The sequence below is a fragment of the Cetorhinus maximus genome, chromosome 17, assembly GCF_964194155.1.
Source record: "Cetorhinus maximus chromosome 17, sCetMax3.hap1.1, whole genome shotgun sequence".
Classification (NCBI taxonomy): Eukaryota; Metazoa; Chordata; class Chondrichthyes; order Lamniformes; family Cetorhinidae; genus Cetorhinus; species Cetorhinus maximus.
This window is the reverse complement of record NC_135895.1, coordinates 42,082,793-42,099,173: the sequence shown is the minus strand read 5'-3', so window position 1 is coordinate 42,099,173 and position 16,381 is coordinate 42,082,793. Positions and strand designations below refer to the sequence as shown.

General features: G+C 41.4%; 1 protein-coding gene across 3 annotated transcripts in view; it reads left to right on the top strand.

The window, feature by feature from the left end:
• pomgnt1 (protein O-linked mannose N-acetylglucosaminyltransferase 1 (beta 1,2-)) overlaps window positions 1-16,381 on the top strand; it is an 81,857-nt gene that overhangs the window by 38,708 nt on the left and 26,768 nt on the right. For all 3 annotated transcript variants that reach the window (XM_078561070.1, XM_078561068.1, XM_078561069.1), the window contains exons 5-9: window positions 5,407-5,520; window positions 9,171-9,288; window positions 9,577-9,675; window positions 10,990-11,117; window positions 12,442-12,512. In XM_078561070.1, the coding sequence (XP_078417196.1) occupies window positions 5,407-5,520; window positions 9,171-9,288; window positions 9,577-9,675; window positions 10,990-11,117; window positions 12,442-12,512 (530 nt within the window). The remainder of the gene's footprint in view (window positions 1-5,406; window positions 5,521-9,170; window positions 9,289-9,576; window positions 9,676-10,989; window positions 11,118-12,441; window positions 12,513-16,381) is intronic.

Sequence of the window (16,381 nt, the reverse complement as noted above, 5' to 3'; positions counted from 1 at the left end):
TGTTGGGGAAGGTTTAGACTAGATTTGATGGGGTATGGGAACCTGAGGGCAGTTTCAGATAGGACAAATTCGGAGCAGGAGACAGAAAATTAGCAGGTGACTCTGAAAGACAAAAGAAACAAAGTTTAAAAGGTTTACAGCACAGGAATTTGGCAAAGTTAAAAGATATTTATTTAAATACAACGACTATAGCAAACAAGGCCGATGAGCTGAGGGCAAAGATAGACACATGACAGCATGATATCATTGCTATAATGGAAACTTGGCTTAAAGAGGGGCAAAAATGGCAGCTCAACATCACTGGATATAGGGTTTTCAGGCAGGTTAGAGAGGGGGCCTAAAAAAGGTGGTGGTGTAGCATTATTGATTAAAGAATTAATAAATGAAACATCAAAGGGGCGACTTGATAGAAGTTTACAAAATTATGAGTGGCATGGACAGAGTAGATAGTCAGAAGCTTTTTCCCAGGGTGGAAGAGTCAATTACTAGGGGACATAGATTTAAGGTGAGAGGAGAAAACTTTAGAGGAGATGTGCGGGGCAAGTTTTTTCTGCAGAGGGTAGTGAGTGTCTGGAATTCGCTGCCAGAGGAGGTGGTGGAAGCAGGTACGATAGTGGTGTTTAAGAGGCAGCTTGACGAATACATGAATAGGATGGGAATAGAGGGATACGGACCCCGGAAGTGCAAAATGTTTTAGTTTGACAGGCAATATGATCGGTGCAGGCTTGGAGAGCCGAAAGGCCTGTTCCTGTGCTGTACTTTTTTTTCTTCTTATATGAGGCCATATGGATTGATTTTAGGAATAAAAAGGGGGCTGCCACACTACTAGGAGTGTACTATAGACCCTCAAATAGTGAGAAGGAGGTAGAAGAGAAAATATGTAGGCAAATTCCTGAGCGCAAAAACAATAGGGCAATAATAGTCAGGGACTTCAACTACCCTAATATCAACTGGGATATGAATAATAGGCACAGAGGGCACAAGATTCTAGGACTGCATTCAAGTGAACTTTTTTAGCCAGCATGTAACAAGCCCAACGAAAGGGAGTGCAATTCTAGATTTAGTATTAGGAAATGAAGCTGGGCAAGTGGATGAAGTAGCAGTGGGTGACTATTTTGGAGATAGTGACCATAATACAGTTAGATTTAATATAATTATGGAAAAGGATAAAGTTAGAACAGGAGAAATAGTTATAAATTGGGGAAAGACAAATTTTATCAAGCCAAGAGGTGATCTAGGAAAAATGGACTGGTTACAGCTACTTGAAGGGAAATCAGTGACAGACCCGTGGACGGCATTTAAAAGTGAGATTCTACGGGCACAGTGTATACATGTCCCCACAAAGAAAAAGGGTGGCACTGCCAACCCTAGAACCCCCAGTTATCTAGAAGTATGCAAGGTAAGATAAAGCAGAATTAGAAAGCTTGTGGCAGTCACAAAAAACTTAATACTGTAGAAAGCCTAGAGGAGTTATAGAGAGTACAGGGGTGAAATAAAAAAGATAATTAGGAAATCAAAGCGAGGATATGAAAAAATATTGGCAGGTAAAATCAAAGAAAACCCAAAGATGTTTTACCAGTACATTAAGAGCAAGAGAATAATGAAGGAAGGGGTAGTGACGATCAGAGATATACATGGTAACTTAGAGTTATAGAGTTATACAGCACAGAGACATGCCCTTCGGCCCATCGTGTCCGTGTCGGCCATCAAGCACCTATCTATTCTAATCCCATTTTCCAGCACTTGGCCTGTAGTCCTGTATGCTATGGCGTTTCAAGTGCTCATCTAAATACTACTTAAATGTTGTGAGGGTTCCTGCCTCTACCACCCCCTCTTGTGCTCTGATGCTGAAGATGTGGACAGGGTTCTCAACGAGCACTTTGTCTCTGCCTTCACTAAGCAGAGGGATGAAGTAGATATTCTAGTTAAAGAGAAAGAGTGTGAAATATTAGATACAGTAAGCATAGTGAGAGTGGAGGGACTGACGCCTTTGCAGGTGGATAAGTCGCCAGGGCCAGATGGATTGTATCCCAGGCTGTTAAAGGAAGCCAGCGAGGAAATAGCGGATGCTCTGAGGATCATTTTCCAATCCTCATTAGATACAGGTGAGGTGCCAGAGGATTGGAGGTCTGCGAACATTGCACCGTTATTTAAAACAGGTGTGAGAGATAGACCAAATAATTATAGGCCAGTTAGTCTGACTTCTGTGGTGGGCAAATTATTAGAATCAATTCAAGAGACAGGATAAACTGTCACTTGGAAAGGAACTGATTAATCATGGCTTTGTAAGGGGAAGGTTATGTCTTACCAACTTAATAGAATTTTTTGAGGAAGTAACAAGGAAGATTGATGAGGGTAGTGCAGTGGATGCGTCTACATGGATTTTAGTAAGGCATTTGACAAGGTCCCACATGGCAAACTGGTCAGAAAAGTAAAAGCCCATGGGGTACAGGAGAATGTGGCGAGTTGGATTCAAAATTGGCTCAGTGACAGGAAACAAAGGGTAATGGTTAATGGATGTTTTTGTGAATAGAAAACAGTTTCCAGTGGTGATCCACAGGGTTCAGTGTTGAGACCCTTGCTGTTTATTGTATATATTAATGAGTTAGACTAAAATATGTGTAGCATAATTGGGAAATTTGCAGATGACACAAAAACTGGCCGTGTAGTTTACCGTGAAGAGGATAGCTGTTGTCTCCAGAATTATATCAATGTTTGGCTGAGTGGGCAGAAAAGTGGCAGATGTAATTCAACCCAGAAAAGTGTGAGGTAATGCATTTGGGGAAGACAAACAAAGCTAGGGAGTACACAATAAATGGGAGTATGTTGGGAGAGGTAGAGGAAGTGAGAGATCTTGGTGTGCGTGCCCACAGGTCCCTGAAGGTGCAGAACAGGTGTATAGGTTGGTAAAGAAAGCATAAGAAATGCTTTCCTTTATTGGATGAGGTATAGAATATAAAAGCAGGGATGTAATGATGGAACTGTATAAAACACTGGCTAGGCCACAGCTGGAATTTTGTGTACAGTTCTGGTCGTCACATTACAGGAAAGACATAATTGCTCTGGAGAGAGTACAGAGGAGATTTACTGGAATATTGCCAGGGCTTGAAAATTGCAGCCATGAGGGAAGATTGGATATGTTGGGGTTGTTTTCCTTGGAATTGAGGCTGAGGGGTGACCTGATTCAGGTGTAGAAGATTATGAGGGGCCTAGATAGAGTAGACAGGGATGCCCTGTTTCCCCTAGCAGAGGGGTCAGTTACCAGGAGGCACAGATTTAAGGTGATTAGTGGAAGGATTAGAGGGGACATGAGGAAAGACTTCTTCACCCAGGTGGTGGTGGGTTTCTGGAATTCACTGCCTGGTTTAGTGGTGGAGGCAGAAACACTGAACTCATTTAAAAGGCACCTGGATCTGCACCTAACCTGCAAGGCTATGGACCAGGTGCTTTAAGGTGGGATTAAAATGGGCAGCTAGTTTTTATATTTATTGTTTTTTTGGCGGCGCAAACAAGATGTGCTGAATAGCCTCTATGTGCTGTGACTTTTCTATGGTTCTAAGGTTCAGAACAGAGAATGGGAGAAAATTGTGAGGCTGTAGATTTCGCTTCCAGGTTTAGTGTTGAGGCAGAAACTGTCAACATTCAAGATTAAGTTTGAAAGGTTTTGAAGGATAGGGGAATAAAGGGATTATACATACGGGTGGGTGCATTTCTTTAGAATTATTTCCTCATCTGGGGGATGAATGCCGACAGGGACTGGTTGAACCTGTTTCCATGTTGTAGCTTTTGTATTACTATGTATGTAATCACAGGCAGTTTGTGATAACCAAACTCCTCTCAGAGTTAATGATAGTAGTTATTTAAATACTATTTTGCCTGTGAAGTAAAAAGGTAGATTCCATAACATACTTTTGTGAAAGTAGAACTTTCATTTTCATATAGTACCCTTCACATCCTCGGGATGTCCCCAGAATGCTTCACAGCCAATGGGTCCCTCTTGAAGCGTCGTGACTGAGAGAGATTCTGGAGCAGTGCCTAAACCACGACCTTTTCATTCATTGGCAACAATGTAAACACTAGGATATTTGACTACCTCGTCAACACTGAAGACTGTTAAGTTCTATGAATAGAACTTTCAGTTCAAACCCTATAATTAAAGGCTTGCCTATGAAAAAGACGGAGCTTGGTAAAATTATCCCCTTGATTGCCAGACTAAGGTGCATACAAACTTGTAAAAGGCCGCAAATTTGGGCTGGTAGTTTGTTTTGAAAGAACTTTTTTTTTTGTGGGGTTATTATTGTGTCCATAAGGACAATACTTTTGGTGCCACAAGGTGAGTCTAAGGAAAATCCTCTTGTTTCTGGCATTGTTTTGTCACTAATTTCATGGAGGGAAGCTTCAAATATACAATTGGGACATAAGTGAAAACTGTAAGCAGTAAAGGAGCTGATTAACCACTGGTATCTGCAGAGAGAACCGATAACAGCTGAATTGAAATGGGCTGCACGACATTAGTGTTTACGCAGAAAGAAGAAATTAAAATAGGAGGGAACCCAAAAGGGCAGTTCAAGGAAAAGAATGCACATAATCAGAAATATTTCTGACATCTACTTGGGTGTCTTAAAGTTGTAGATATGAACCCACAATCTGTATTTTTCCATCAGTCTTAATTTGTTAAGACACTCTTGAAAAATATTAATTTTGGCCCTAATATTCCTGAGTTTCCCATAATGCCAGAATTTTTTTCCCCAGTAGTACACAATGTGGTTCAGAATAGGCGCTTTATGCAATATTATTGATTGAATCTATTCACCACTATTGGCGATTAACTGCAGGTGTTGAAATAATTTGAAAGAAGACTTCTGCAATCAGTGTTCATACTAAATACCCCTACAGTCTGTGGTTGCGTGTATCCTATGTCTAACTGCATTGATAATCTATGGTGCCATCTCTGTGGTGTAAACTGTACATGCTTGACATGCAATCAAATCAGTCACTATAGTTGCAGATCCCAATATTAGAATTCTTGAATTTAACTTTGGAGTCTCAAAATGATCTTCTACTCACACAAGAATGTGGTTTTGCTGAAAAAAATCAGTAAAACATTTGGAAAGTAAGTGGCTGCAGTAAATATTGTACTGAATGGTCTGGACTGGAGACATCTTGCCTTAATGAAAATGAACACTTTCTCCACATAGAGGGAAAACTTCCCTTAATCACTTCACTTTCACACATTTTGCCTTTTTAACAAGTGTAAAACTAGTATGTTTGAAAGTATATCCTAGAATGAGAGATGATTTAAAAACTTTTTTAAAGCTTAAGTATTTTTGAAATCTTAACAAATAGCTTTGTGCAGTTACTGGTGACACTAATGATGTTAAGCGCATGATTTTTTTTTCTGAACAGGGTCATGTGATGGCGAAACGTGTGTTTGACACGTATTCACCCCATGAAGATGAAGCAATGATCCTTTTCTTAAATATGGTCTCACGAGGAAGAATCCTTCTCTTTACAATCAAGGTCAGTGTATTCTCACATCCTCCAGATATACAGAAAGGATACTAAAGATCTGAGCGTGTTTGGCTTTTTTTTACTTTTTAATTTTGTTTGAGGGGTGACCATTTTAAACTTAGCAAGTGAGCAAAACAGAAGTCTCCTGAGATTTTCACGGTCAGGAACATCTGGAGAAAGTGACATAAGTTAGAACAATCAAATATTTCACCTTGAAAATGTATGTAAGTGAGATTAGTTATTTTAAAAAAGGGCTGGGATCAGCTCCTGAATAGATTTGGCGAAGATTTGGGGATCTTGTGCAGTGCAGTTTCTTTTCCAAGTTGTGTTGATGACAACACTTCTGGGATGCTTGGGCCTGTCCCCAGGATGCAAGTGTGATGAATCTGTATCTGTTGTTTGACCTTCTTCAGATGCCTTCCCTCAGCAACACTGGCTTTGCTTCTGTTCATCTTAACTTCTTACATAACAGTAATGGAATCCTAGAATGGTTACAGGGCAGAAGGAGACTATTTGGCCTATTTTGTCCATGTGGTGCAAGAGCAATCCGTCTAGTCTCACTTCCCCGCCTTTTCACCAGAGTGGGGTCATGTAACTAATACAGAGAGTTTTTTGGTCTATCTCTGGCTAGAGTAATTCTTCAACTTCTCTGAATTCCATGTACAGTTTCTTTCCTCATTGTAAATCCCCCCTCCATCTCTCAATTGCTCTCCTTACTCTGTCTCCTGTCATGCTCTCTCTTGCCCAGTTACATTCTCACACCTTTTATCCATCTTCTCTGATCTCGCAAAAATGCCATCATTTTATATGTTAGGTTCACCAATTAGCTCTTTTTTGATGTAATATTAACAAACCTGCATGCCGCACCTTGTTGCTCTTACTTGGTGACAATATCTTGAGCGCATATCATTTACTAACAATGAGCAAATTTTAATTTTCTTGAGAAAAGCCAGATCTGTCTTATTTGTCAAAGCTTCTGAAAACAATAATGGTCAGACACCCTAGATAAGGATTAGGTTACTCTCAGGTTTAGTTATAAAACCCCAACATGATTAATCAGTTGCTGATAAGACTGCTACCGTGAAAGAAGCCACAAATTTAAAATGATGCCTTTCATTTGCATGTATTTTGGGTGAAGGGAAAAGTTATGACTGGAACTTTGTTCTGCACAGTGAACAGATCTGGTCTACATCTTTCCCACGCCCAACTACAGTAGCTTCTATTCTATTCTACCTAACTTTTGCCTTTTAACTGACCTTTAAAGCTATTCAACCAGGTTGTGGTTTGAAACTGTAACTTGAGCCATTCCATTTTGTACAGTAATGTCAGAGTTTTTGTCACTAATAGGTCTTTTCCATAATTTCCAGAAATCTTCTGGATTCAGATGTATGAGATTCTAAAATGCTGAGATGTGTAACAATGATGAGCAGTAGTTGGAGTTCAAACCTGTACTCCTATCCACCAGGCTACTGTTTTATTTTGCCAGAGAACCTTGAGATTTGCATTTCATTCTCCCTGCTTTAATCCTGGCCAATTTCTAGTTATACAATAAGATAAAAGCAAAAAACTGTGGATGCTGGAAATACAAAACAAAAATAAAAATACCTGGAAAAACTCAGCAGGTCTGACAGCATCTGCGGAGAGGAATACAGTTAATGTTTCAAGTCCATAAGTCCATATGACTCTTCAACAGAACTAAGGAAAAATAGGAGAGGTGAAATATAAGCTGGTTTAAGGGGGGTGGGACAAGTAGAGCTGGATAGAGGGCCAGTGATAGGTGGAGATTGCCAAAAGATGTCATAGACAAAAGGACAAAGGGGTGTTGACAGTGGTGATATTATCTAAGAAATGTGCTAATAGGTGACATTAAGGGTAGAAAGCAGGACAAGCAAGGTACAGATAGCCCTAGTGGGGGTGGGGTGGGGAGAAGGAATCGAAATAGGCTAAAAGGTAGAGATAAAACAATGGATGGAAATACATTTAAAAATAATAGAAATAGGTGGGAAAAGAAAAATCTAGAAAAGAAATAGGTGGGAAAAGAAAAATTTTCTAGTTATACAAATTTGATTATCCAGCAGAGGGTGCTACACACTAATAAATGTGCATGTACTATGTATAAACTAAACCTAACCTCAACCTACATTGGCCCCACTATAACATTGTCTGCTATTGTGTGAAACTTGGTATAACAAAGGTCAGCCTTGGACCCCAGAATTTTCGTTTAAATCATGCAAGTTAGGGAGGCTTTCACCCTAGACCGTCACTCTCAAAATCCAGCTGCACACCCTTCCTCTCTCAGCTGTGCCAGTACACTTCCCACTTTCCTTCCGCCTGCAAATGCAGCCACAACCATTCCTCCCCCACTATGAGCATAATCACCCACTTTAGAAAAGAAAAATTAAAAGAATACATTTAATTGTTTGGTTGATTTTACACCGCATTTGCTTTATGTATTTATTTTGGAGCACAAGGACTGGAAACTGAAGAGCTATGCTCACAATATTGGCCGTAGCACTGGTGAGATCAAGCCTGCGTGGTAGGCACCAGCAAAAGACACAGCTACAAGTGGGCCTAATGCATACACATCTTCCTGGCCTGGAAGGAAATGCTGATTGGAATAGGAAACAAAAATAATGCAGTTTCAAGATATGATCCCCATGTACCATGTTATAGCCGAGTCCCAGTGTAGTAAGGGGCACCTGTTCTTAAATTGTAAACTTCAATCTTGTTATGGATGCAACTGAAAATTGCACTCGAACTTGTTTCTCAAACTCCTTATTCTTACTGCAGATTCACTATGGATGCAATCAGGTCATTATAACTGGCGGGGGGTGCGGGAGGTGTGGTGTGTCAGGAAGATTTACGAATATCTGTGGACAAAAATTTATTCAAGAAAACCTCTGCCCTTGGTTATGCTTTGCATCGAGTATATTTCATGGGTGCGGGGAAAGGAGGCAGAGGTTATTTGATTGTAGATATGCCTAGTTTGCATAAACAAATCTACGCTAGGTGCTGATTTCTACCGCCCTCTTGACGTAAGTGCACAAATGACATCAGCTGAGGTGCAGACATTCCAGATTAGGTTAGTGCTGAATTGGAAGAAGATAGAAGATTACTCCCTCATAAGGGCTTGATGTCTGTCTAAATTGAACTCAAGCTTGGTAGCAAATCGGTTTAGTTGAAATTTAAGTCTAACCGGTTAAAGTCAAAGTAAGCTACCAATGGAATATATTTATACACTCTACCCCTTCTCCATCAGTTTGTACCAGATAAAATGTAATTTTTACACCTTGTACCTTAGATGTTCTTTTCAACCTGCAGTGGCTTAATATTTTCAAATACTAATCTTATTTTATCAAGAATGGTTTTATAAGTTTAACAGATTTATTTTCCTAATGTGGCCCCACAGACCTTTCACAGTTTAAGCATACATGAATAAGTTGGGATAAATACTGTGTATATCCACAGAAAGGTGACATTGCACAGGGTGCTTAAGGGAACACTTGGGTCTTGATTGCCGTTGGGGATGTGACCCTGAGGTCAAGTATCATTTATATTGCAGTGTTCTATTCAGCATTTCAGTTTTCTTTACTTGCCGATGGATGTAATGTGGGAAGGAGCTGATCTTTTTTCCCCCCTCCCCACTTTTTTTGGTTCAGGATGAGGGATCCTTCCATCTGAAAGACACAGCGAAAAGCCTACTTAAAGGACTGGGTAGTCAGATTGCCTCATCGCTTAGTTGGCGAGACATGTGGACTTTTGTGGTAAAGAAAGGAGGTGCGGTATATGTACATTTGTATGAAAATCTGATTTAAATAAACTTTGATTTATGCTATAAACAAATGTTAAAAAGATTGTACCAAGAATAAAATGATGAAAATTTGTAACATTGTTTCAATAAACCAGGGTTGTAGACGGCTTTTTTTTAGATCCATTGTCTTCAATGGCTTATTAGTAATGCTGGAGCACTTAACATTCATGCAGTCAACAAGTGCAGTAACAGTTGATGCCCAATTGAAATTTACTTGGAATATGTCTTTACAAAGTTCAACATTTTATTATTAGGTCAAGTATATGGTGAAAAACATTCAAAGTCCCCAGCTTTGGCCACCTGGGGAGATCCTGTTTTATTGAAGACCGAGGTTCAACTAACCTCTGCTGAAGGTGAGCTTTTACATTTCATTTTTTAACATTCACGAGGATATGATTTAAGCCACACTGTTATCCATTGTAATCCTCTTTATACAGCTCCCATTATCTTATTAGTCACTGATTTTTAAAAAAAGACAATTGATAAAAAATAAATCTTTGGGAATTTTAGATGAATGTTTGGTGAAACCATAAATATGATTTTTGTATTTTTTTAAAAATTGAGAAACCAAGTTGAAGGGCTAAGACTCAGTGTAGTATACCCCAAGTGAAGCATATGGCTAGCTGAGCACAATCTTCACCAAGATCTCGATCATTAATATGTATCAGGAAAAGCAAAGGTCCCCATACCGGCCCCTGGGAAACTCCACTACACACCGTCCTCCAGCCCAAAAAATATCCATTGACCATTACTGTCTGTTTCCTATTACTCCGCCAATTTTGTATCCACTATGCTACTGTCCCTTTTATCCCATGAGCTATAACTTTTCTCACAAGCCTGCTGCGTGGCACTATTGAATGCCTTTTGAAAGTCCATGTACGCCACATCAACAGCATTACCCTCATCAACCCTGTCTATTACCTCTTCTAAAAACTCCACGATTTCCCCTCTAGAAATCCATGTTGGCTCTTCCTAATCAATCCACGTGACTATTAATTCTATCCTGAATAATTGTTTCAAGAAGCTTCCCCATCACTGATGTTAAATTGACTGGTTATTGAAAGAGATGAAACAAGTTAGATTCCCAGTTTTGAAAAGAAAAAGACAGGGTTCATGTACACGGCCACTGAATATTTTTAAGGTGATTTGAGAAAAACTTCTTCACACAGCGAGTGGTTCGAGTCTGGAATGCACTGCCGAGAAGTGTGGTGGAGGCAGGTTCAATCGAGGCATTAGATGATTATTTGAATAGAAACACTGTGCAAGGATGCGGAGAAAAAGCAGGAGAATGGCACTAAGTCATAATGCTCAATCGAAGAGCTGGTGCAGACACGATGGGCCACATGGCTTCCTTCTGTACCATAACATTCTGTGAAGACTCAAGTGGTGTTTAATGGGATTACACCACTGTAAAACATAATTTTACCACTTTTATATTAAACGTTTAACTACATTTACTTTTTAAAGGACTTTTCCATAGATCATGTAATTACATCAAGACTACTGAGATGTCCCTCACATGATTAGGAGTACCTATTTTAAAAAAATAGCAATGAGCAGGCTCTGAAGGAAATAAATGGCAATGTATTCTGAATCAATTGTTTGGCGAGAGACATCACTGAAGATCAACAAGTATCTGTTAAAGGCTCCTGTGCATTTTTTTGAAGATGCCGAGTGTCATTGGGCAGACACAGATGCCAATCGGAGGAGGAAGACCTTCTGCAGCAAAGTGGAAGGATATGGGAGCATCTGCAGCTGTAAGGATCCAGCACCTATTGAATTTAACCCCGAGCCTGTAAGTTTAATTTTCTTGAGCTGCCTTATTGCCTGATGCTTTCACTATATTCATCAATCAATCATTGGTTCCATGTGACCATCATGGTTGCAATGGGCTTGGTAAGATGACTGTATTGGCACCAGGTAGTCTAAGTGGGATTGATCAGGTTGTTCACTGAATAAATTTGAACAGACCAGGCAATCTTGACTTGTTTATCAGCCTGGTGAGCTTGTGGTCATCTTAGCAGATACTTACATTCAATACTCTTGAGAAATTCCCCACAACGTGTGTCATCTGATTGTCTGTCTGAAGAGGTAGGTGACCATTGGTGAGACAGTGAATATAAAGAGAGACCTGGTGGAGAACAGAACTAGAAAATATTCATGCCTTGTTGCTATAGGCAGGTGACACATCTAACTGACTTGGACTAATTTTGCCTTTCAAGCTTCCTCCCCACCCCCTTTCCCTTACCTCTGTGTTTTAAGGAAGCACATCCATAATGAAGCAACTCTGGTTGGCAATGTAAAGGAAAATTGTGAGCATTATCCTGTGTCCTCCCACACTCTGCTGTTACAGTTCGTTAAATTATAGTTTTAGAGAACTTTTCCATTTCTTTTGCAAGCTGCTCATTTTCTTATCAGTTTCATGAAATTTGCCCTGCTTGCAGTAATTTAGCAGCAAGCACCATTCCTTATTTTTTACCTCGCTGTGTCCCAATGCTCAATCTAGTGATCCCTCTGAAGACAAAGTAAACCCCACTGACAGGCAGCTCTGTTGTTGCAAGTTACAGCCTCAGACTTCAGTTGCTACTCTGTACTAGTTCTAAGACTTTTTAATTATAAGATGTTTGGGCGGTGCGTTATAGCAGCAGTGAAAAGAGTTTGATTTACATGCTGCTAAATTACCAACGTCAGTCATGCTTTCATGCGGCTGCGTAAAAAGGAGGCAAATGCTTTTCCCATGAAGGAGCGAAACTTGCCAGGAAAGTTATTAATTTGGCATCGTTGAGCAATTTCTGCTGACAGGATCAGAGTAGCATTGAAGCTGACCTAGCGGCAGGTCAGCTAGAGGGAGTGTTTGATATGGGTGGGGAAAGAGACTGGGTATAAAAACTATTGCTTGTTTTCTCTTGCTGTGCGACACATAAACAATTGGACAGAGATGAAGAGCGATTTATTAGAACTGACAAGAGGAATGGGAGATGAAGAGAGGAATTTATATTTTAATACAAGCCAAAATATCAGAACTGTTGCAAATTATCATCTGGTGAAATTTAATTTCCAGTTCCAAAGGGACCCTTGGTAATTGAAGTAAGATTGAGTGTTATGCTTTATTTTTACAGCTAAAAGATAACAAAGTTTATGAAGTTCCAGTGGCAGTGATAGCTGGTAACAGGCCTAACTACCTTTACAGGTGAGATTTAGGGTTCAACATATCGATTGCAATGATAACATTGTTGCTTTTGACTTTACATCAAGTGCTTAACATGATGTATTACTCCTTTTTGTTTGCTTACTGGATATTTTGATTTGGGTTGTGCAATTCTTTAATATTCTATGCAAGCTCAAAGCTAGCAATTAATGCTTTTTGCAAAGGAAACCAATTTTTCAGGAAAACAGACATTGTTAATATCTGTTTTTGCTTCTTTATCGCTTTTGATTAATTAACTTGTTTTTAAGCTGCAATAGATATATAATAAATCTTCACCTAAATGGTTTCCTTACAAGACATGTACTGTGAGCAGCTGTAAACAGTGGATACATTACAACTATCAGAAAACATTGTGAAGTTACTTGGCGTAGTTACTGGAACACAAATAAGACAAATTAGCTGTGAAATAAAACCAGTGTTCTTTTTTTAAAACTGGTGTACAGTAATAAAAGTGGTACCTGACAAAGAAGTAAAAAAAAACCCATTGTGTCAATGGGAGAGTCCAGAATGACTGGGAATGTCTATAACTGCTTTAAAGAGAATTGGTATAGGATTATTTTGGACATTTAAAAAATTCATTCATGGCGTGTGGGTTTCGCTGGCTGAGCCAGCATTTATTGCCCATTCCAAATTGAGAAGGTGTTGGTGAGCTGCCTTCCTGAACTGCTGCAGTCCATGTAGTGTAGGTATGCCCACAGTGCTGTTATGAAGGGAGTTCCAGGATTTAGATCCAGAGACAGTGAAGGAACAGCAATATATTTCCAATTCAGGATGGTGAGTGATTTGGAGGGGAACTTCCAGGTGGTGTTGTCCCCATCTATCTGGTGCTTTGTCCTTCTAGATGGTAGTGGTCATGGGTTTGGCAGGTGCTGTCTAATTCCTTGGTGAATTCCTGCAGTGCATCTTGTAGATGGTACACACAGCTGCTACTGTATGTCGGTGGTGGAGGGAGTGAATATTTGTGGATGTGGTTCCAATCAAGCGGGTTGCTTTGCCCTGGACAGTATCAAGTTTCTTGAGTGTTGTGGGAGCTGCACTCATCCAGGCAAGCGGGGAGTATTCCATCACACTCCTGACTTGTGCCTTGTCGATGTTGGACAGACTCTGGGGAGTCAGTTGGACAGACTTTGGGGAGTCAGGAGGTGAGTTACTCATCGCAGGATTCCCAGCCTCTGACCTGCTCATGTAGCCACAGTATTTACATGGCTAGTCCAGTTCAGTTTCTGGTCAATGGTAACCCCCAGGATGTTGATAGTGGGGGATTCAGTGATGGTAATGCCATTGAATGTCAAGGGGCGATGGTTAGATTCTCTCATGTTGGAGATGGTCATTACCTGGCACTTGTGTGGTGCGAATGTTACTTGCCACTTGTTAGCCCAAGCCTGGATATTGTCCGGGTCTTGCTGCATTTGGACATGGACTGCTTCAGTATCTGAGGAGTCGCGAATGGTGTGGAGCATTGTGCAATCATCAGCGAACAACCCCACTTCTGATCTCATGATGGAAGTTCATTGAAAAAGCAGCTGAAGATGGTTGGGCCGACGACTCTACCCTGAGGAACTCCTGCAGTGATGTCCTGGAGCTGAGATGACTGACCACCAACAACCACAACCATCTTCCTTTGTGCTCCGTATGACACCAACCAGTGGCGAGTTTTCCCCCTGATTCCCATTGACTCCAGTTTTGCTAGGGCTGCTTGATGCCACACTCGGTCAAATGCAGCCTTGATGTCAAGGGCAGTCACTCTCACCTCAACTCGGGAGTTCAGCTCTTTTGTCCATGTTTGAACCAAGGCTGTAATGAGGTCAGGAGCTGAGTGGCCCTGGCAGAACCCAAAATGGGTGTCAGTGAGCAGGTTATTGCTAAGCAAGTGCTGCTTGATAGCACTGTTGATGACCCCTTCTATTACTTTACTGATGATCGAGAGTAAACTGATGGGGCAGTAATTGGCCGGGTTGGATTTGTCCTGCTTTTTGTGTACAGGGCATGCCTGGGCAATTTTCCACATTGCCGGGTAGATGCCAGTGTTGTAGCTGTACTGGAGTAGCTTGGTTAGGGGTACGGCAAGTTCTGGAATACAAGCCTTTAGTACTGTTGCTGGAACATTGTCAGGGCCCATAGCCTTTGCACTATCCAGTTCCTTCAGCCATTTCTTGATATCACGCGGAGTGAATCGAATTGGATGAAGACTGGCATCTGTGATGCTGAGGACCTCTGGAGGAGGCTGAGATGGATCACCCACTTGGCACTTCTGGTTGAGGGTTGTAGCAAATGCTTCCGCCATATCTATTGAACTGATGTGCTGGGCTTTCCCATTGTTGAGGATGGGGATATTTGTGGAGCTCCAATTGTCCACCACCATTCACAACTGGATGTGTTTGACTCTTAAATGCCCCCTGAACAAGGGCAATTGGGGATGGGCAATAAATACATCCTAGCCAGCAATGCCCACGTTCCATGGACAAATAAAAAAACATTGTGGCAGGACTGCAGAGCTTAGCTCTGAACCATTGGTTGTGGGATCGCTTAGCCCTGTCTATCACCTGCTGTTTATGCTGTTTGGCACGCATGTAGTTCTGTGTTTTTGCTTCAGGTTGATACCTCGTTTTTAGGTATGCCTGGTGCTGCTCCTGGCATGCCCTCCTGCACTCTTCATTGTACAGAGTTGATCCCCTGGCTTGATGGTAATGGTAGATTGGGGGATATGCCGGGCCATGAGGTTACCGATTGTGTTCGAGTACAGTTCAGCTGCTGCTGATGGCCCACAGGGCCTCATGGTTGCTCGGCCTTGAGTTGCTAGATCTGTTCGAAATCTACCCATTTAGCTTGGTGGTAGTACCACACAATACAATGGAGGGTATCCTCAATGTGAAGGCAGGATTTGTCTCCACAACGACTGTGCGGTGGTCACCCCTACCAATACTGTCATGGACAGATGCATCTGTGGCAGGCAGGTTGGTGAGGATAAGGTCAAGTATGTTTTCCCTCTTGTTAGTTACCTCACCACCTGCCACAAATGCAGTCTAGCCACTATGTCCTTTAGGACTTGGCCAGCTTGGTCAATAATGGTGCTACTGAGCTACTCTTGGTGATGGACATTGAAGTCCCTCACTGAGAGTACATTCTGCACCCTTGTCACCCTCAGTACTTCCTCCAAGTGGTGTTCGACATGGAGGAGCACTGATTCTTCATCTGAGGGAGGACAGTGTGTGGTAATCAGCAGGAGGTTTCTTTGCCCATGTTTGACCTGATGCCATGAGACTCTATGGGGCCTGGAGACTGTTGAGGAGTCCCAGGGTAACTTCCTCCTGACTCTAAACCATTGTGCTGCCCCCTTTGCTGGGTCTGTCTTGCCGGTGGGACAGGACATACCCAGGGATGGTGATGGTGGTGTCTGGGACATTATCTGTAAGATATGATTCCGTGAGGATGACCATGTCAGGCTGTTGCTTGACTAGTCTGTGAGACAGCTCTCCAAATTTTGGCACTAGCCCCCCAGATGTTGGTAAGGAGGACTTTGTAGGGTCAACAGGGCTGAGTTTCCCGTAGTTGTTTCCGGTGTCTAGGTCGATGCCGGGTGGCCTGTCCGGTTTTGTTCCTTGTTGTGGTTTGATACAACTGAGCGACTGGCTAGGGAATTTAAGAGTCAACCACACTGCTGAGCAACTAGAAGTCATTACCAATACATAAGTGGTCCACTCAGATTGCTAAGTGCAAATGAAAACTAAGTCTAATTTGTCAGATCAGTTAGAAATTAGAACCCTTTTTAGTTACCCTTTTGGTACCCAGTGTACTGGTGGACGCAGCATGGTCTTTCTTCAGAGATGCCTGAGGAAAGACTGTTGTAGGCA